This window comes from Nesoenas mayeri (genome assembly GCF_963082525.1).
Source record: "Nesoenas mayeri genome assembly, chromosome: 4".
NCBI lineage: Eukaryota > Metazoa > Chordata > Aves > Columbiformes > Columbidae > Nesoenas > Nesoenas mayeri.
In genome coordinates this window covers 60,194,511-60,216,837 of record NC_137540.1, presented here as the reverse complement: position 1 = coordinate 60,216,837, position 22,327 = coordinate 60,194,511, and the positions used below count along the sequence as shown (strand labels likewise).

The 22,327-nt window shown below is 39.8% G+C and overlaps 1 protein-coding gene across 2 annotated transcripts in view; it reads left to right on the top strand.

Annotated features, from left to right (window-relative positions):
- Positions 1–14,352: 14,352 nt before the first annotated feature.
- The window catches only part of SLIT2 (slit guidance ligand 2), a gene marked incomplete at both ends in the record, with an annotated part of 263,549 nt that continues 255,574 nt past the window's right edge, over positions 14,353–22,327 (top strand). For both annotated transcript variants that reach the window (XM_080343319.1, XM_080343318.1), the window contains 3 exons: positions 14,353–14,528; positions 16,383–16,454; positions 17,671–17,742. In XM_080343319.1, coding sequence (XP_080199445.1) covers positions 14,353–14,528; positions 16,383–16,454; positions 17,671–17,742 — 320 coding nt within the window. The remainder of the gene's footprint in view (positions 14,529–16,382; positions 16,455–17,670; positions 17,743–22,327) is intronic.

Genomic DNA, 22,327 nt, shown 5'->3' with positions numbered 1-22,327 from the left:
GTCCTTTGCCCTCTCAGCTGTATGCACAGTCTTCTGCAGGACATCTTGTAAAAGGAAAACAGGAGTGAATGAAGAGAGAATGAGGTAGGTCATTTTTCCATAGGAATGACATTTAGATTGGTACCATGATTAGTTGAGGAATAGCACATTGAAATTTCTAGAAAAGAGCTGTCTTTATAAGAAGTAAACACTAACTATATGTTTTATATTACAGGTAGGGCTAGTGGTACCATTCATCACAAGTTTTTCTTTACATTGCCTTATACATTGCCTTATACATACACCAGCCACCAAACAAAAACTCTATGGGACTATTTCACATGTCATTTTTAGGAGCAGTTTCAAAGTGGTTCAGGGTGTTGGGTTGTGCCCTTTCCTTTCCTTTCCTTTCCTTTCCTTTCCTTTCCTTTCCTTCCCTTTCCTTTTCCCTTTCCTTTTCCCTTTTCTTTTCCTTTCCTTTCCTTTCCTTTCCTTTCCTTTCCTTTCCTTTCCTTTCCTTTCCTTTCCTTTCCTTTCCTTTCCTTTCCTTTCCTTTCCTTTCCTTTCCTTTCCTTTCCTTTCCTTTCCTTTCCTTTCCTTTCCTTTTCCTTTTCCTTTTCCTTTTCCTTTTCCTTTTCCTTTTCCTTTTCCTTTTCCTTTTCCTTTTCCTTTTCCTTCCCGTTTATTTTTTGTTATGTTTTGGTGGTGGTGGTATTTTTTGTTGTTGTTGTTGGTGGGTTTTTTTTTTTGGATGGTAGTAAGGGGCAGTAAGGTTTGATCTCTTTTGAAAATCTTTGTACACTTTGTCATCCATGATTTGAAGCATCATCTTGAATTTCAGTTCTGGTGGGAGTAGTCTTTGTTAGAGGCACGCCAAGAATATATACATTCTTCTGCCTCAATCTGGATGGGAATTAGACACGGTAAATTATGGAAAAATTGCTTTCTTATCCCTCAGATAGCACTGCATGTGAACCTCTAAATGAAAAGAAAGGCTGATGTCTTTTGTGGGACTGCAACGAAGTACAGAGAGTGTGGTGCAGAAGAGGTGTAATACTAATGACCAAAGCTTCAGGTCACAGGCATCTCAAGTTGGGCACCTAAGATTTAGTGAAAACTTCAGACCACAATTTCTTTGTGCATATAGAATAGTGATTAAATAACAGCTTCTCATATAGGTATTGTAAATATTTACAAAGTGCCTCAGATGACATGCAACATGCAAAAACTCGGGATGAAATTCACCATTTTGTTTCTAGCAGAGGATATGGTTTGTGTCCACATAGAAACAACACAGGGGCTGAGAAATACCACTGACCACACAATGAACAATATGGGAAAAGCAAAATAGTGTTAATTAACTAAATACCACTTATTTTGTGTAGTGTAAGAAGTGGAGACCTGTGGAGAATGTCTTTGCTTTTATTGTCACCATACATACACCACAAGGACTGAAGTAGCAGAGGCACTGGAGATTTTACCCATGCTTCGAACACAAAAAATATGTGATGATTCAGATAATGTTGATTGCAAGTATGTATTTTTTTTTCCAGCTGTTAACGTCTGTACTGGTGATCTATAATTCATGGGTCCCACTGAGGTTTTCTAGGCTAGATAGAATCAGCCTATTGCATTCAAATTGCCTACATAGTGTGGAATTTGTTTTGTCTGCCTTCTGCTGGTTACTGACAGTGAATTTGTGTGTGCAGAAAGGCTTCTCTTTAAATCAACACTCCTGTACAATAATATTGCCCCAATGAGAGACTCCAATAATACAAGAAACCAGCACGTTTAAATACATAAAAGCCACAGTAGGATAGAGAAACCACAACAACCCAGCAGGCCCCTGCAAGTGCAGCAGTTACTGTACTGTGAGGAGGATCAAGGTGAAGACTGTCACATAAATTCAGCATTTATTGGCTTGAGGAACTTAGTTAGTACTGCTGAGATTGCAAAATGAGAGTGAGAGGTGGTAAAATGGAGTTTCCAGGCTGAAATAATCTGGGACTCTCAGCAGTTTGAAAATAATTTCTCAAGTCTGCCTCACTCTTGTTCTAATAATCTAAGTCCTGATCAAAAGAGTTATTCGTTTTGTAGATGCTGAAAGACTGTTTCTGGGGAAGTCAGCATTCACAGAAACAGTTAAAAATTGTATTAGAGGAGCAAATACTTTGTAGTGTTTAAATTGTTGTTTAAACACAGGAAAAAATGTCTTGTATTTCATGCAACTTTCTTCCAGTTTCAAACGTAGGTGTGAAGTTCTTTTCATTCCTCATGACTGTGTTAATAAAGAGCTAAACATTTCCCTGATGTGGCAAAGAAGTATGCTGCACCAATGCCATAGACAACGTGAATTTCTCTGCAAACAAACTGTATGGTTAAGCTGCCCTTGCTTTCCATTGTGCAATCTTTATACACTCACCAAAAGAAACAAGAAGTATTTATTTCCAAATTGTTAAAATCCTCTTTTGTACTTTACATGAAGTCACGTTCATATTTGTTAGAAAGGCAATGGCAAAGTATTTGTGATTCTGTGAATGTTAGCAGGAGAGCCAGAAGCAAAGCCTCTTACTCAGAATTGAATTAATATTCTGCCTTAGTATCAGGCTCACTGGGCTGGTGGAAGCGATATATTTCAGATGAGACACATTGTTTTGCATAACTGAATTCTGGTGAATAGTACCCATGTTATCAGGACACTGGAGTATTTCAAATGATGAGTGAAATTATTCCATGATCTCTAATCCTACATGAGAGGAATCAGATTTGTCTATATTTTCAGAAAAAAAAAAAAGGTAGAATACCTGTAGATTTCAACAAAAGTGTCCCTATATATACAGCTATACAAGTATCTCTGTCTTTGAAACACTGAAGAAAGTCTGTTTAAACCCTCCCTTCTCAACTAAAAATCATAAACAAAAAGTTGCAGTTTCAAGTGGATGAAATAATTTTCATTTTCTTATCCCACATTGCCAAAACTACTTGTAATCCACTTTGGCAAAAAATAAATATTTTTTAGGTACACCTACAAGTTATCCTCAGAAGTAAGTTAACATACAGAAATAGTGAGTTCAGCCAAGGAGCATACGAATGTTTACAAATTACCTTTTCCAATGTATGTTTGAACCTTATCTGCTTTTTTCTTCAAAGTGAATTGTGCTTCCATGATCATTTTGGTTCTTTTTCTTATATTCTAAATTCTTATGTGTACCTAAATGTCTAGTTTCATACCTGTGCTAACCTTTTGTCTAGGATTAAGCTTGTATAAGCATAGACAATGTGGTCTTCATTCAAGTATATCTAGAACATATTCTGCTTCACTTCACTCTCAGTGGACCCCACTCCTTTCTCTGTTCTTTATTTTTATTGATATAAACATTTTGCTCTTACTTGAGAAGTATAAACCATATTCAAGTCTGACACTTCTGCTTCCATCTCATATTTTTTCAGGTGTTTATTCATAATTTTGGATCTGAAAAAATTGTCCCCACTCATTGTTACATCCTTGGAATAGAGATGAAAATTCAGTTGTTCACTTAAAGCAATTTCAAGCCGCCTTCTCTTTAAGGAATCGGAGTTCTCAGATCAACCAGGTGCATAAACTAGCTTCCAGAATATATCAAATGATCTTATGCACTTGTTTTTGTTTCTCTTCATTTGAGTCTAAAATTATCAATCACTCAATCTAGTGTTATATTCTATGACCATTTTTTCTGGAAATATTTTATAAAATAGCACACAAATCTAGACTAGTATAATCACTGCTTGGTAGTTCAGGAATTGCTTGACAATGCAATCTGCTGCTGATTGCATTCAGGAATATCTGATTCTTCCCAATACTAGTGGAAAACTAAACTAGAACCACACAATTCTCAGTAGTAATCTTTCTTGTAATGCTGAAAATATTTATCCATTTCTGACTTCCACCCTAGGTGACTGTAACAAGCTCCCACCATTAACACAGTAAAAGCTTCCTTCTTTACATACAGCCCAGGTATTATCCAATGATTCTGCATATTGATGCCTCAGGAAACTGGAGAATGGATTTATGAGACTAATTAATTTAAAGTTTAGTGACTACAGAAAAACTGGGGAAGATATTTCACGTGAAAATTTGGGTCAGTGTGAGGATTCTGCTTTCAAATTATTACTTTTTTAATCTATCAGGCAGCAAATCATAACTTCAAATGAAAAATCAAAATATTTAGATTAAAGCATGTAAAAATAAAATTTTCAACTAAAATAAAGTATCAGTTGTTATTTCAGTCAACACTGCTTATAAAATCATGTTGAATTCCCAAATATCATTTGTTAACCTGGAATTGTATTTTTCAGTGCGAGAACTGTTCATCTGAAGAAATTTCCTTGTCCCTTTTAATCTTCACACTACTCTGTTTTCTTGGAACGAACTTCATGATTCTTGATACAGCTGTGAAAAAATCTTGATATGCAATATGGACAGACTAAATATCTTTCATTATGTACCATTCTAAAGGTCTGCTGTGAATCTTGCACTCCATACCCTTAACATACACTATTAGCAACAGAGATTTGGGTGGTGAAAAATTTTACAGTTCAGAAATACAAGTCACAATTTCTACCCTTTCCATTGGGAAGTGAAGGTATATATTTCTGCCCTTCTTCTCTCCTGTAGTCTTTATTTTCTAGTATCTTCACTTTTATCCAGCAGGTATAATGGAGGGGGAAGAGAAGAAAAAATAAAGGCCTTGATCCTTCCTCTTATACTCACACCGTTTTCTCAGAAGAGCTGAATGCCAGACTGGCAGTTCCTCCTCTTGAGCATCTTACTGCCCTTTGCAGGACATTTGAGTGTGCTTCATTCCTCTCAAATACAAGCTGTTCAATAATCCTAGATGCAAGTGTTAAAGGGCATGCATCCTTAACGTTACTTGTTTTAAAATAAATATTTGCAGGTCACCCTCTTGCTCTGTTTAGAGAATCTTCTCCTTTCCAGAACCCTTTCCTAGTGGAACTGCTTCTACAATAAATTCTTCCCTGTTGCTTGTGTGTTGTGTTTTCCGACAACAGAGCAAAGTGTCAGGTGCACAAAAACAACGGGAGGGTGAGAGGTAAAAATATTTTAGTGAAAACACTGAGTCACCAGCATGACTAGGAGGAATATATTTTATGATCCTATTAAACCGTTGTTCTTCAATGGTTGTGGCTAGTGAGTCAAAATTTGTTTATGAATAGAATATACCCAGCTGAAAATACCTACCAGCTTTTATAGGTAAATATTATTTGCCTAGAAAATGTCTTTTAAGTTATCTACAGAGAGAATTCATGTCCTTTCAGAAAAAAACATGCTCTCACGTAATAATTTTTAAGCAAGAAGTGCAAAACAAAGATACAGCAATGTTCTCTCTAGGGCTGATACAGTGTCAGTCCTAATCAGATACAATTGAAACACATTATCCCATCCTAGGTGGTGATAAAGAAACAAAAATGAACAACAGATACATAATAAAAATAACATATGTGCATAGAAAGATTTTGTGTGCTTTGACATAAGCAAGTTACAACAATTTTTTCTTCCACGAAAACTGCCAGAAAAATTTGAGAGATCTCAGCACTTAAAGTATGCTTATCAAGTCAGACATTTTACAAGCACCCTCTCCTCCCCTTCTCCAAAAAAACATCTCTCCAAACCCAAACTTCTTCCTCCTCTCACAAGATATATACTCTACAAACCCCAAACAAATACAGAAATGTCCAGTGCATGTTAGGTTATGGCAAGACCAATAGGTAGAGTTATTTCAACTGAAATATATACTGGAAGATTTAAAAGGAGATTTTTTTGTGTGTGTCTGTGTGTAGAGTTGAGTCTTCAGAAAGAGGACAGAAAGAGCTGCAGCTCTGGTTGCCTTGGTATGCCAAACAGAAGAATTAATAGTGAACTGACTCCATTTTATCTCACAGAGAGGCAAAGGGGAATGACACAAACACTGCCCATGCTTGTTCATAATATTTTTCCACTGACATTTTTTTTTAAAGAGAACCAGCCATCTCAATTTAAAATCGAAGAAAAAGTACCCTTCGTACTATCATCAAATCCCTCCATTTGACATGGACCCTGAGAGGGAAGGAAAAACTATATAAAATCTAAAATCTATTGTTTTGTAAGTCTTCAATGATATTAACAACTATGAGGTGAACCTGGAGAAACCTTTTCCAATTACATTGGAACAGATATGTTTCTGCGAAAGTCTGAAGAAAAGCTGAGAAAGATTTGGAAAGGTCATTATGAAAAGATCAAAAAAATCAGTTGTAGTTTATTCCCTTGTGCCAGGAATAAGTGTCCTGCTGTCAGATGACAGTGAAAGCAAGTTGTTAGTTGCACTGATAGGTAACAGTTAATTTCAAGAAGTAATGCCTCAGATTCAGTTACAACAGAGGAAGCTCAACAAAATGAAAGTTGCAAGAAAGGATATGTTCTCTGTTTATAACTACATCATGGTGGCAATTCCCAGGGGAGGAAAAGAGCAATTTAACTTAAAGGCTAGACATTAAAACTGAAACAAACATATATAAAGTAGTGTGACTACGCTTGCTGTGAATATTAAGTTTCTGTTTGCAAATAGCCAAAATGAAGCCAAACCCAAATTGTTTAAAGATTGGGTTTTCCCAGTTACTTTTGATGGTAAGACACTAGATCCTCCACCCTTCAAGGGTATGATTAGCTTAGCACAAATTATCAGCTTTCATGCAGAAATATCAGCTTCAGTGGTCTGTCTCATGAAAAATGTCAGACTCAATAATTTGAATAATCCCTTTTACACTACAGTGTAATGAATTTCTAAGAATTGCGTACACTAAATTGGGAGTTAGGATTCTCAAATTCCTCATAAATTACAAAAGATTTTTTTTTTTAGTTGATATGATGAAGTTCTTAAACTGCATGAGGTGGATGAGGTCCCTTGTGCCATCCCATGCAAGATAAGGAATTTAGTGTGTTCATTAATCTATGTCATAGGAGTATTGAACATACAACAACTATCAGATTTTCTACGTTTGTTAGCACCTGAGAGGTCACTGGTAAGGGTTAAAGACTTTGCTAGCACAAATTATGAGACTTTTACTGGTAGGTGAAGATACATGATAATAAATACTGACTATAAAACACCTAAATCTGGGTTTCAGGTAAACAAAGTAATGAAATGATTTATCTTCTGTGTAAGAACTTATAGAAAAGATTGGCAATGTTGGACTAGTTTATCTTTTTTAGTTTTCTCTGCTGAATCACTTATTGCATATCCCAACTGTTTATTCTTTGGAAATTAATCTTCTTAACGCAGATTAGGTAGATTTATCAATGTATGTAGTGTCACATGATTATTGCTGGCTGGATAGCCTTTCATACAGCTCCTTAATTTACTAGGAAGCATAAGCAAAACTTAGCCTATCTATCTTGAAATAATCCCATGTGAAACCTAAGCAGAAGTGAAGCAAACAGAACATGAATAAAGTAGTATGCATAGTCTGGGTTGTATGATAGGGCTGGTTCAATCAGCTCCAACACTTTCATCCTTTCCCAGATTTTTCTATATGCAGCCATGATGTATTGTAAATATTTTTCATAAATGGCTAAATTCTAATGAGAATCTAGCTATACAACAAATCTGCATGGAGTAATTAAAGTTCTACATATTTGAGAAACTGGAATAAATCCACTCTATTCCATTAGAATGGTAATGGAGTGATTCAAGGTTTCCATTTTCAGCTCCTAAAACCCAGGAAATTTTTCAAATAAATTTCCAGTCATACTTTATTGTAAAGCACTGTGAGACTCTAGATAGCTCCATGGGAGCCTGAAGGTTTTACACGTGTGAAATCTGTGACCTTAAAAATTTGATAGTGTCCCTTTGATATTGGATAAACTTCAGGTCACTCAGCTTTAGATTAAGGATACATTTCTGAAATATTTACTACCAGTTGTAATGTTTATTATGGGTGTTGTTTCAGAGAAGTCAAGAAGTTTGATCTTTAGCTCCCTTGGAGAAGTTGTACAAACACAGACATAGTCCTATGTTCCCTTCCTGCCAGCTAGAGTTTGCTTTAATCTTGTATTTAATTTGGAGGCATTTCATACCTGCTCAAAACTAGGCTAGCTAAAAACTAGAGAAGATAGCTAGCAACTAAATAGAGTCTTCTTTCAGCTAAAATATTGTGTGAATACACTTATGACTTCCAAGTTGCTCTTTAGGCTGTAGCCCACTGCAAAATATCAAAACAGTCAAAACTCAGACTAGGATTAGTCCAAAAAGACTGACACAAGTAGTAAATGTTTGGAAAGATTAAAAGCAGAGTACTATTTAAATAACATTTAACCATAGTTTCCAGTAGATTGCACCTATCCCTTTGTGTCCGTGTTGTAACAGATTCTTACAGAAATAATATTTTTTTCACACATTTTCATCTATGCAATACATGTTTTCCCCATCTCCTATGTTGCAAATTCATGCTTTTTGTTCTCACTGTATGCCCATATTTTTCTCCAGCATTCTTTTTTCTTTCCTATATATATATATATATATTATTTTTTTTTATTTCTCCATCCTCCTTTTACTGTGTATGTGATGTTAGCTTGTTGTTCAGGTTCCCCTCATGACTTCTTTTGCACTGATCATGACACAATCTTCCTCCTCTGATCTAATCTGAATGCTAGCGTCGTCTCCCCATTGCTTGTTCCACAAGATCTATGCTTGCTTACAGATAAATAGCCAATGAACTTCACATTAGCTTGACAGATGAAAGGATTTAGTTGCCAGTTTGTAAAAAAACTGTATTACTTTACCTTTCATACATCACGTCTGCTTAAAAAGAAAAAGCTAGGGGGCTGTAATCATATTTTTGTTGTACTACTCCCCTTCCTAGCACAATTCTGACTGGAAGTGTTGGATGATCTTGAATTATAAGTACATTATAATAAATAATAAGCAACTAATACATGCAGCCAGATATTCTCTTTAACAATGAATATTACTAGTAGCGGCTGCTTATTTAACAGCCCATGGAAAATCATAGCTAAAAAGAACCTGAAAGGCCAATTAGCTAATGTCCCTACTCAGACAGTGTATGTAGTACATCTGGATAATTCCTATCTAGTATGTGTTTAGACTGTTTTAAAATCTCCCATAAAAATGTGGCTTGGGGGACGATGAAACAAAGACCAATATCACCTTTTGTGACAGTCTTCTTTACCACCAGCTTTTCTGATCTATAAACCTTCGATCCTGAAAATGAAGCCCTTTCCTGGTTGTGAATATTAACTGACTGCTGTGCTGCTTACAATTTTTTTTTTTAATGTTCGGAACTATTATGATGCCTCTCCTTTTTTCTGGGTTGTTTTGTGTGTGTGTGTGCAGTTGTTTGTTTGTTTGTTTTTAAACGATGTAAATGTACCTTTTTCAAACTTTTTTCATAGTTCATGTTTGCTAAAACTTTTATTCTTAGTTTTGTCCTCTGGAGTTTGTCTGTTTTATTTAAAGCATATTTTAGGAATGGTGTCCAAAACTGAACACTTCATCTGACAAAGGCTTTTACAAAGCTTTAGGAATTGGTAAGCATTTAAGAATGCTTACTTCCTTTATGTAATATATACCTTATCAGAATTATGTTTGCCTTTTGTAATGGAATCTCCTTTATCACAAACTTAAGATACGTTTTCATCTCCATATCCTTCTCTAGAGTGCTGCTGCCCAGCTTGTCATTTTGTCTTTATACATTTGAATTTATTTTTTGAGTGCAATGTGATGTTCATGTCTTCTTTAAGATTTACTAATTTTATGTATTTTCTCCAGTTTATCAAAATAATTTTGAATTGTGGTTCTGCCGTGTAAACTCCTTACACTCCTTTCCATCCTGGCATCATCTGTTAATAGTTATACTTAATTTTCAATCACTAATGGAATAATTCAGTGGCATAATAGTCTTAACAGCTTTTTAAAAGAGTCTACTTTCTGTGCACTCCCGGACTAACCATCAACTGTACTCTGACTGAGCGTATGGGGTTTTTTACTTAGTTAAGTGTCCACATTCCAGCAATTAGATTTTGACTATGTTAAAGGAGATTGCTCAGAAGAATGTTAATGTGCATGGTGGCAAATGAAATGCTACCACCACCATCTATCATACTTTCCCCTTATCCACAAAGCTAGTTATCTCCTCAAAGAAGAAAACTAGATTAGTTCATACTAATTATTCTTGATATGTTTATTTGCCATTTTTCAATTGCCTTATTGACCTTCAGTTATTTACAAACTGATGAGTAATTTGGTGCAGTATTTTTCAGGCATACTGTCCTTATAAAGTTATAGTGATGCTCATCGAGCTGATATTCACCAGGCTCATTCAGATGTATCTGCAATGGTGCATAGGTTTGTAATCACTGTTACCAACCTCAACTGAGAGTAGCAGCTTTCTCCATTTTCATATTCTGAATCCTGTTTCGAAGATGTTACCTATTATTACTGACTTTGATCTCATGCTAATACTTCTGATCTTCTTATCTTTTTGAGTGTCCCTTTAGATTATCCTACAAAGTGTGGAATGTTGTATAATGAAATCTGGAGATCAGAAAACTGCTTTTAGCTGCTGTCATTATTTTTTGAAATGGCTGTAATAAAATTTTTGCTCTTCCACTGATGAATGTTTCTAATTGCTTTTCTTTTAACATATCTTGTTGTTGTAATTTTTCCCCAGCTTCTGCCTGTGTGGGAATATTTTCCCTTATAACTTTGGAAGTGTCTTAGAATTCATACTGCAGGCAACTGAGGCAGCCACAGGGCATTTCGTGGGGCAAGGTTCATACTCCAGCAGTGATACTACACTGTGTCTGACAGAAAGCCTTGTCCTCAGACAATTTCAGACACTGGGAGTTCTCCCATTAAAGAGTTTAGATCACAAAGAAGGAGTTTCAGTGTGCTGGCAGGTAAGACATTCAGGAAAATCAATCTGCATGAATGAAAGGTATGCTTCAAAGGTGGGTATGTGAAAAATCAATGAACCCCCCAAACAGGAATAAAAATTGATCTTGCTTGTACTTCGTATACTTATCTTTGAAAACAAAGTATATTAAATTAAGACCACTTTAGATTTCCAATCAGGTCTGTGTAGAGTTGTTTAGCAATGTTTAACACTTTAAGAATTGATTCAGATTTTCTGACAATTACTATATAAAAAAGATGTATTTCTTCTCTTTGTGTCTTCTGCAACACTAGGCACATTGCTGGTACTTGAAACAAATAATGAAAAATACTGAATGGTTAACATTTGTATTTTCTGGTTTTTTCTCTGCCTGGAGTTACAAGATAAAGGATTTTAGTAGAGACATGAAAACAATATGTTGGATTAAGTTATTTTTTTCTTTCCTGCTGCTTGCTATAAAGTTGCAAAATCCTTTCTAAAGACCTAAAACAATCAAATGGGAGAAAAGAGTGAAAAGCATTTATACATAGAAGCTGATGTAGTCACTTTGCAGTCACTGAATTCACCCTCCTGCATCAATCTAAACCTGGAATATCTCTGTAACACCCAAGATGCCATTATCAGCATTTGAAAACAGTGCAACAATCATATTTACTGGATGTTGTCCAAACAAATTGATAAAAACCTTGAAGTTTCCTGTAGGTATGTACGTTTTTAGAAATTTTCATTTTGGCTCACATTCTACAGTAAGAGAAGTCAGGAGTAAATTTGCTGGCTCCAACTTCAGCAGATTAACTCGGATCTAGAAAAGTGTTTCTGAGAACAGAATTTGTCCTCTTGGTAACAGGCGAAAAGAGACAGTGAGCCTCTTGCAGGGATTGTGCAGCGGAGACCCCAGGGATGAAGAGACTCAGCTGGACTCAGCCATATGGAAGAAACTATGGAATCCCTTGAGCATTTCCAAACTACACCTTGCTGAAGGCTTAGTCATCCCTGCTGGGGGTTGCCATCTATGAAAGACAAATCACTTTCACCTATTACTGGGGTCTCCAGAGCTGTTACAAATTGCATGGAACTGCAAGCACAGAAAACTAAAACCAGTTAATCTTAAGAGCCTGATGCACTTAGTATTTTCCTAAGAACACTGAAGACACACTGACAATAATCACCACTTCAGGAAAATTTATCAAGAACATTGTGTGAATTTAGAATACAATTTCTTGAAATGGAAGGTGTTTCCTAATCGAGCACAGCGGTGTTAGTGTTGCTACTCAACATATTTTAGTGCATGGAATAGCACTTGTCCATTTTATTTTATTTTGGAAAATAATTTATGAGAGATTCCGGTGTGTTTCATGGTAAAACTGCAACCGAAGAAACTGCCAAGAAAATCCTTTCTCCCTCTGTAGCGACTGCTGCACAAAAGAAAAAAACAAGACCTTCGGTGAGATGCCCGAGATATTTCCAAGTGTAGCATGCGACGATCCAGCCCTTCTCCCTCCCCAGGCAAAACACACACAGACACCGCGGTGGACCCCGGCCCCGCTTCCCCCTCTCCGTTCTCCCTCGCGGGGCGCTTGACACCCGCAGGCCACGGCTGCGTGAGAAAGTCCGCGCAACAACTCCACACGCCATGCGGCCGGGGGGGGGCTCCGCCGCGCTCCGGGGGGCTGATGGGGTGACTTGCCGCTCTCGGCGCCGCCGCCGCCCCCGCTCTCCCCCAACTTTCATTCATTGTTGGCGTCGCCGCGCGGCCCCCCCCCGCCCCTGGCCGGGGCCGGGCCGGGGCGGGCGGCGGTGCAGCCAGTGAGCGCGGCGCGGGGCGCTGCGGGCGGGGCCGGGGAGGGGCGGCCCCTCCGCCCCTATATAGGGCGGCGCGTGGGGCACTCCTGGCTCCGTGGGAGTGGGGTGAGGGCGCCGCGCCGGGCGAGGCGAGCGGTGGGGGGCGCCGTGCAGCCGCGTGGGGAGCGCTCGGCGAGGTGCCGGCGGCTGTTCGGCTGGCGGCCGCGCTCGGGGAGCACTTTCCGCGGGCGGCGGCAGGCACCTTGCAGAGGGGAGGAGAGCAGAGCCGGCCTGCGTGCGGCGGTGCCATCCTATTGTTCAAGCGGAGAGACTCGGGGTGCGAGGGAAGGAGCCGGCGTGTCGCCTCCTTTTTCCCGCTCCCACACCCTCCCCCCACAACCCCCCGCCCTCTCTGCCGTTTCCCTCTGCGCCGGAGGAGCGCCGCCTCCAGGGAGCCGAGAGCCGGCCTGGGCTGTTAGGCACCGACAGCTCAGGTGCACCGGCGGGATCGGGAGAAGGGGTGCAAACCCTTCCCAAGGCGCTGTGCCTCGGCGGGCTCCGAGAGAGGAGGAAAGTTGCTTCCTTTCCTGCAGCAACATCAGGAGCTGCTGAACTGGCCTCACCTGAAGGACTGAGCAGTTCCTACCTTTTCCATCAGGTGCCTTTGCCGCAGCAAAGCCACGGTATCCGGGAGACCACGGGGACCAGAATAACGCACCTCCCACCCCTCCCGCTGTCGCCGCACATCGCTTGTTATCTGGTCTGTCTCGCCGTGCTCCCGGGATCACAGGAGGATCTATAGCTGTGATCTGTCACCGAGGAGAAGGAGGTCGTGGATGAACTCCCTACCAGCAGAGCAACGAATCACTTCTCGAGCTGCTTATTATTATCGTGCTCTAGGACCAGCCCTTTCCTGCTAAACTTGGCTTGGGAGCTTACAGCAGGAGGGGGCGCGGGGGGTGGAAAGCCAAGCCCAACATCATCTTGTGTGTTTGACTTTTTTTTTTCTTCCCCTCCCTCCTCCTTCCGTGAGACAGTTTGATGAATGCCTGCGAGAGGGGTATGATTTGCTGAGGCGCCTCTGGCAGGGCGGTGTGTACGCGGTGTCAGCCCCGCCGCCGCCCCCCGTGGGGCTGTGAGCGGCCCGCGGCGGGAGACGCGCGTGGGAGCGGCTGCTGCGCTGCGCGGGCTGCCGCGCAAGAAGTGCGCCGCTTGGGCGGAGAAGGGCTCCGAGGCCTTTAGCCCAGGGGCTCAGAGGGAAGTCACAGCTTTGAAAGGGGCGAGGAGGAACATAAGGAGCCAGCTCAACTCTGCCATACCCTGAGCCCGTGGGTTTGCTTTGCCTTCGCAGAGAGTGTGAGAAGACGAGACTCAAGTGCCGCCTCTCTCCGCCACCCGACGGGCTAGCGAGGGAGGGCCCGGCCCCCCTCCCAGCGAAGTTGCCTTCAGCAGCGGATCAGTGCCACCCACCTCAGTTTTCCGGGGCTGTTTTCTTGGCTGAGCTTTGGATAGAAAGGACTTCGCTTTCTCCGCACCCTGAAAGTTGCCCGAGCGCTCCCCGCGGCGAGGAGGAGGAGGGCGGCGCGCCCCGCGCCTCCCCGGGGCTGAGGCCAGCGGGCCCCGGTCGGGCGGCAGCGGGCGGTGATGATGTGCGGCTGGGGGAAACTCACCCTGTCCCTGGGGCTGTTGCTGGCGATGGCGGGCGAGGTGGCGCCGCAGCCGTGCCCGGCGCAGTGCTCCTGCTCAGGGAGCACCGTGGACTGTCACGGGCTGGCGCTGCGCGGCGTCCCGAGGAACATCCCCCGCAACACCGAGAGGCTGTAAGTAACCCGGCTGGGGCGGCGAGCACCCCGTAGTCCTCGACGCCCGTCAGGGCTCCAGCTGGCAGCGGGGCCGCGGTGGCTCCCAGAGCCGGCCCGGTTTGGGGTCCCGACGCCCTTTGGGGAGTTCCCGTTCCCTTCCCGTGCTGCTGGCGGTGCCCGCTTCACGGCGATGCGCAGGATCACGGGAGAGGTGGCTGCTGCTCCCGGCGCGCTGCCTTTCATCCCGGGAAGCCGCGGTGAGGAGCGCGGTTCCCGCCGCCGCGGGGAGCGGGGGTGGCGGGGCGGGCACCACTGCAGCCCGGGGGGCGCCCCGAGGCGGCGGCAGAGCGGCCTCTCCCCCGCCGGCGCCCATTTCCCAGCAAACTTCGCTATTGCGGCTTTCTTTCCCCGAGGCGCCGGGGCAGAGCCGGGCCGCGGCGCCCCGCCGCGCTCCGCGGGTGCAGGCAGGCCCTGGGGCGGGCGGCGCTCGCTCCCGCCCCGCCGGCTGCCGCGGTGGCTTCGCGCGGGGAGGAGAGCGGGGACGCGCCGCTGCCCTGAAGCTGGAGCCTGGCGGGGATCTGCCCCGGCGCAAGCCCGCATCTGCCTTTTGGCGACGGCACGCTGGGGTGCTTTAGCCTTTTTCCCCACTCACGGCACTAAGTTGTGCCTGTACTGATTCCTCCGCCCCATCCGCTTTTTGAGATTGTTCGAGTACCCTCCGGCTGGGGCATTTTCTAGTCTTGAGAGAGAGCGAGCATGTGGTCGGTTATCTATCATCTCAGGCTGTCTTTCAGGAGGGTCTAAGGAGTAGAAGAGGTGAGCGCACTATTACTTGCTCTCTAATAAGTCATTTAAATGTTGGCGTATGAACACATCATGAGTGATGAATTTCACTCAGTATCAGGGACACTGATTTCTACTGAGACTTGTGCGGTTTCCTTACAGTGATGTTTTGGCCACATGTGGTATAAACACACACACAGAAAAAGTGTGGTGTGGTTTTTTTTTGTTTCTTTAATTCTTCTTAAATACGTTGGGAATAAGCTGCAATTGTTAGGGTAGTGTCCATGTGATACATGTGATACCACTTTTTAATGGCTTACCTTAGGAATTGCCAAGTCTTGTTTTATTTGTAGTGATTGAAATTGAAGGATGTTTATATGTTGACCCTAAAATGTTTTGAAAAAGGGACAAATGACTCCAGAAAAGGAGGTAGTGCTGAAGTATGAACAGAAATGCTAGGGCCTAAACACATTTTTCTGTTGCTTCTGAACATGCTTTGCATTCTGCATAGCTTTCTGTGCAGCAAGTGAAGAGTTTAGTTTTCATAAAATCATATTTCTTATCTCTTACTCACCAACAATCTTAGGTTTGTTTGAAAGCTAATATTTGTTATGTAAGTTAAGCACTATTCTTCCTTTGTAGGAATACTATGAAAGTAGAAAGTTGCTTAAAAATGGTGATAATTTTCTTAATGTCAGTAATTTATTATTTTTTTTTTACAGTCAAATTAATATTGTAGTGCATATATTTAGTTGCTCTAGTGGTTTTCTAAATGCAGTTCTAACCACGTTCAGACAGGTTTTGACTCTTCTGTATCACTGAAGATAAATGTGAGCTTTATTATGGCAGGCAGAACTGACTTTGTTAAGAGCCTGTTATTGCAAAGTCTGAAACTACTACTTTCAAGATAAACCTTTATTTAGTCACTTGGAAATCATGAACTCGTGCAGTGTTAGTTGTAGGAATGGTTTGTTTGGTTCATTTACATCTCCTGATTTGTGAAAATACTGTGCCTATGAAAGCAGACAGAACAATTTGGAATAACTTTTGAATGTTTTAATTTTGCTGCTTATAAATTATTCTTCTTAGGGATCTTAATGGAAATAACATCACAAGAATCACCAAGACCGACTTTGCAGGTCTAAGACACCTTCGAGTTCTGTAAGTTTTCTGTTTCTGTCACTGATACCTTTTAGGACTAATGCTACAGTTTGTTATAAAAAACATTGAACTAGTTATCTTTTAGTTTATAAGCTGGATGGGTTATCACTTTTAAACTATTGTGCTACTGCATCTGAATTTACAGCTCCTCCCCCATGTTTTATACACTAATATGAATAAGTTATCAGTTGCCTTAAATGTAATTTATTTAAAATCTTAACATCTTCCCTTAAGGTTGTGGAACTTGAGGATTTAATTTAGCATGTAGCTTATAAGTAAGAGTTGCTAAAATCGGTTGAATAACTGTTGGAATGAGTTTAGTTTAAAACCATCAGATTTATAGTTCAGGCTGAAAAAGGGTATTCTCATCTTGAAGAGATGAGGGAATTCATTAGGAAAAAAAGTTATTAACTGAATTTAAAAGCACGTCCCAGATGATGATTATTGTTGTCCTACAATTTTGGAGCAAAAAGGAAATACTTTAACAGTGAATTTGAGGAAGGAATGATTTGATTTGCTCTTTGTTTTGTGAACGCTTTTGTTTTAGCATTATGAAGATTTTAAAATCCTGTTGGGTATGGTTTTGTTTTTTTAGGGGGTCAGGGGTGTGGAAATATGACTAATACCAAGTTTGAAATACTGCAAAATTTAATTATTTGTTCAGGCTATTTAATTTGAGAAAGTAGTAATACAAAATCCTTTTCCATTTCTTTATGAAACAGAATATCATGTTGTAGTAATTTTGAATTTTTTTACAAAACAAAACTACTGTTATGGTTACAGTCTCTGTGAAGTCTTCAACTAGTGCTTTTTCCCAACACCACAGTTCAGTATTTCTGTTGTTCTCATGTGAGACTAACATTGCCTTCCTACTGTTCAACTGGAGTCTTAAAACTTGCTGAAGAGCAATGATGTATGTGCGTGTGTGCAGACATCATGTATGCATATGTGTAATTTTTTATCTTGGGACTCTTAAAGTAGATGAGCAAATGTAATATCTATTCCTGTTTCTTTTGACAAGGATTATTTTTCTCATTTTGCATGTAGGAGCCTGTGTAAAGCATTGATGACAGGGGTCTGGAAGGTTGAGGTGGATGTCACTCTAGAATAACTGTTGTACTGCTTTAATGAATATGTGGTTGCCTTTAAATGACTACTGTTAATGCAACAAGTTATCTCAGAACTATTAAAATATATATATATTTCTATATTTCAGTCAGCTCATGGAGAACAAGATTAGTACTATTGAGAGAGGAGCATTCCAGGATTTAAAAGAACTGGAGAGGCTGTAAGTATTTTTTATTCTAAATGCATGAGTTTTGTTGTTTCTTGGGTGTTTTTGTTTTTTTTTTTTTTTTTTTTTTTAGTTGAATCAGTTGTCTTAAGGTACTCAGGCCTCTGTTCTGTGGTGTGCTTTTTCTTTTTTTTTTTTTTTTAATTTGGGACATCTGTTCTTTTTGAGACACAAGAGAAGAAATTCTCGAGCAGTATGTATGGGACTTGGACAGGGGAGAACTTTCATGTGCAGTCCAGATTTGAGTTGTAAACTGTAATTGTCTTGTAGGAAATAGCTTGAATACTACAAAATATTTTCACTTGAATACACAAGGACATTTTCAAACATGAATACACCTAAAAAAGCCAGTTCTCTGAAATACAGTGTTAGATGTTAGTCTTGGACATGTTGGATGTTTTATACAATGTCTTATTGGAAGTAACTACTAGTTATAAACTGTTGACTTGTTCCATAGTATGAAAGCAGTAATTGAATTCTACTCAAGTTTTTATATAATTAAAGATTTTACAAAGGCTTAGGAAAAATATGAACTGTTTGCTTTCAGAAATTATTTGCAGTTGGACTTTAATAAAAGGATTAAGTACTGTGGGCAGAGAGGATGGAGCGGGGATGAGAGGATCTTGTCTGGTTCAGTTGAAGTGCAGATATCTGCTTCATTTCAGTAGGATGTAGAAAATATAATTCCAAAACTTTTAGCATTTTTTAATAGATGCTTAATTTTCAGGATGTACCTCCTTATTTTGTTGCATTTCCTCAAATGAAAATATTTTCTAAAATGTATTGTACAAGTTGGGTTGTCAGACTTGTTAAAGGCAAGATGCTGATTGTTGCATATAGTTTCAGTTTGAAGCCCAGAAAGTCTAAGAGTGTCACTTTATTAATATATATTCACGTAGAACTTCATGTGCAGAGTAGCATCTTCATTATTCGGCAACTTAGTTGCTGCATTTTCATTCTATCACAGTTTCTTTAACCACGCCTCTGAGGTCTTGTTTAGTTTTTCACTCACTGCTTCTTTGACTTCATAAAGGTATTTCTACTGTACTCCATTGTAAAGGAGCATTGGCCTATATATTCTATTTGTTTTATTGTAGCTGTGCTCTGTGTCCACAGCTGCTGAGTGTTTTTAAGCAGAAAAATCCACACAAACTCTTATGGTTTGGTTGGTCTTATAGAAAAAGCTATCCGAGACACTTAGTAACCACCAGTGTAATGATGATATTTCTATAATAGCTGAAATGTCATAGACTTGAGATAATTGCCTCATTTTTTCAAATAAACCAAAGTAATTTTTTGACCTAAAAACTTAAAGTGTCGTTAAATAATGCAACCGTTTTTGAATAAATTATATTAAATTGATTGCTCTTAGAAATGCGTAGTCAGATTTTTTTTTTTTTAAGTTGTATTAAAACACTTAATGCAGTGCTTTTTTTACATGCTAAAACTTTGTACAAAGTATAGGAATTTAGTCCAGTTTCTCCTATTCAGGGATATATTGCAATAATATATGCACACTACTAGATATAGTTTATAGGGTCTAGCTAGAAAATTAAACAGCACAGTTCATGTTGTGAAAGTACAAGTACATGAAACATTAAAATATCCATGCTTTCACTGTGAATGTTTTGACACTGATATCAAATACTTGATAAGTTTCACAACAGTATATAGTCAACTTTATTTCATGATTATCTCAAAGCAAGATCGTACTGTTGTGATTTATTTACAATATTTCAAAAATTATTTTAACTTGTGTCATAAATCTTGCCACTAAATGCCTTGAAATTCTGAAGCACAGAATTGCAATACTAGGAAAAAAAAACACAAACAAAAAACTTGAGTAGTTAAAACTTGTCTTTGTTCACCTTTCCGCATTACATTTCCTGTATTTTTTATTTGGTTTTCTCGTGATAAGTCTGTAAAATCTTTGGAAAACAGTAGATTTTTTTTTTTCAGTTACATAAGTTATTAGTTAAGAAGAGAAATTCTGATAAGTGTGTCTACTTTTGTGGGTTACTTTTATTCACCCTTCAGCAGGCAAACTGTGTTGTTTGAAAGTTTAGTCATTTAGATCTACAAAGTTAAATTCTGTTTTGTCTTCAGAATTATTTTGCATCTGTTCCAGTACTAATAAAAATTTCTGTAATTTGCTGGAATTCAGTCAAGGTTAGGTGTGTGGGTGAATTGTCATTTGAATGTATATGCAAGATGTCTTTAAACCACCCCAGCTGTTGGCTAAGAGCAAATATTTCATATTTGTGAGGAAAAGCTGAGAAAATTCCTCTTGTTTACAACTGCCAAGTCCATCTGATGAAGGTACATTGTTTTCTGACAGCCAATTCATCTCCTCGGGATTCTGAAATTCAAAACAATTTCTCCAAGAAACTTGTGGATCCTTCCTTCAAGTATTTTCTTTTATACATTAAATAGAAAGCAAGTTAAAGCTTTTTAGTTTTTTTCAATGTGTAAGTGTAGGATCTCACATTTCTACTGTAAGTGTAATGTGCCAAGCCACTATCAGAGAATACCCGATACAGTCATTTTAGCATGCCAGTGGAAGGAGTAAGCAAACCTTACTGCAAGTGAAATGAACTCAACTTTGTTTGTAATATTGTTTACATGAAATATTTCTTACACTAGAATATTTTGTGCTAGTGTGTGTACAGGCTGAATTTTAAAATGTGTTTTTTGTAGTTCACTGCTCTCTAATATGAAGAACAGTTCTTTCCATCTATACATGTTAAGTGGTGCTTTTGGATTTTTTTTTTCTGTTGTATTGTACTGAAATTTCAGTTACAAAATTATTTCTTTTTAGACCAGTTACTCTGATTTCCAAAGAACTGTTTGGTTGATCAGTGAGTTACTTGTTGTGAATACACATTGGTAGATCTTATGCAAAATGCTGAATTTTTGCATGGATCATGAAACAGCTCCCTCTAAGAGAAGTGAAGACCCGAAGCACTTCACAAAATTAATCTTGAAGAGAAAAATTTTCAACCTTCTCTTCCGAAGAGAATTACTTAAAATACAATTTGACTAAATCTATGTGTACCTCAGGTGGATAGAAATGTTTCTCCTGCAGTTTAATTAAGCTACAACAAGTATCTAGTACAATAGCTATATATAGTACTATATACACAAAGCTATTTTAATGTAATATGCTCCATGACAGGAATTTGTGTCACACCAGTGTAATTGTAGAAGTGCAGTGGAAACCAAAATCACAATAAATACTGCCATAACAAGTGATGGTTACTTCAGCAGCCCTTCTGTAATTTAAAGTAAAAAGGTTCAGTTACCGGTAAGTGATCAGATAGTAGTGCCTACTACGTAAGAACTGTGAGGGAGAACAAGATGGAAACTAGGAACTTAATCAGTCAAACTTTAGGTTTGTGGAAACTTTAGTTGTTGAAGAGACCTTGGTGAAGCTGAAGGTGATTTTGCTATAAGCCTTTTAGTTGGATACTTCTCTGAAAAGTCTTCGGTCAAATAAATGGGTATATGCTGCGGTGTTCTCTTAGTCATAATTTCCAGCAATCTTTTCTGAAGGTTCCGCTCCTAAGGGGCTGCTAACTCTTGTCTGAACTAATTTGGTTCAACATTTTCTGAGCTAATAAGTCTGCCATGAGTGTGCCTTTCTTCATGGCTGTGTCTTGAATGGCTGAATCATGTGGTCTGTCGTATAGATGTTCCATCTGCTGAAACAAGCCATTGAACTTCAATACGTACAGCCCATTTTTCAACCAGTGCAACAGTTGTACCTTTGTGTATCTTCTGAAGCAGTGTAAAAAATCTCTTGGGTTAATTATAGTCTTGCCTCTTCTATATTAATGTCTACAAGACTTTCTGTTCTAACTAGTAACCCAAATGATGAGTCCACTTTCCTATGAGTAGGGCTTCTAAGGAGTATATGGCAATTCAGTATCACTGGATCACAGAATGTTAGAGATTGGAAGGGACCTCAAAAGATCGTCTAGTCCAATCCCCCTGCTGGAGCAGGAATACTTAGATGAGGCTACACAGGCATGTGTCCAGACAGGTTTTGAATGTCTCCAGAGTAGGAGACTTCACAACTTCCCTTCAGCAGCCTGTTCCAGTGCTCTGTCACCCCTCACTGAGAAGAAGTTTCTTCTCAAATTTAAGTGGAACCTCTTGTGTTCCAGTTTGAACCCATTACCCCTTGTCCTACTGTTGGCTGTCACCAAGAAGAGCCTGGCTCCATCCTCGTGACACTCACCCTTTATATATTTATAAACATTAATAAGGTCACCCCTCAGTCTCCTCTTCTCCAAGCTAAAGAGACCCGGCTCCCTCAGCCTTTATTCATAAGGGAGGTGCTCCACTCCCTTTATCATCTTTGTTGCCCTGTGCTGGACTCTCTCCAGCAGTTCCTTGTCCTTCTTGAACTGAGGGGCCCAGAACTGGACACAATATTCCAGGTGTGGACTCACCAAGGCAGAGTAGGTTGGAAGGAGAACCTTTCTCTACCTACTAACCACCTCGCTTCTAATACACCCCAGTATGCCATTGGCCTTCCTGGCCACAAGGGCACAGTGCTGGCTCATGGTCATTCTGC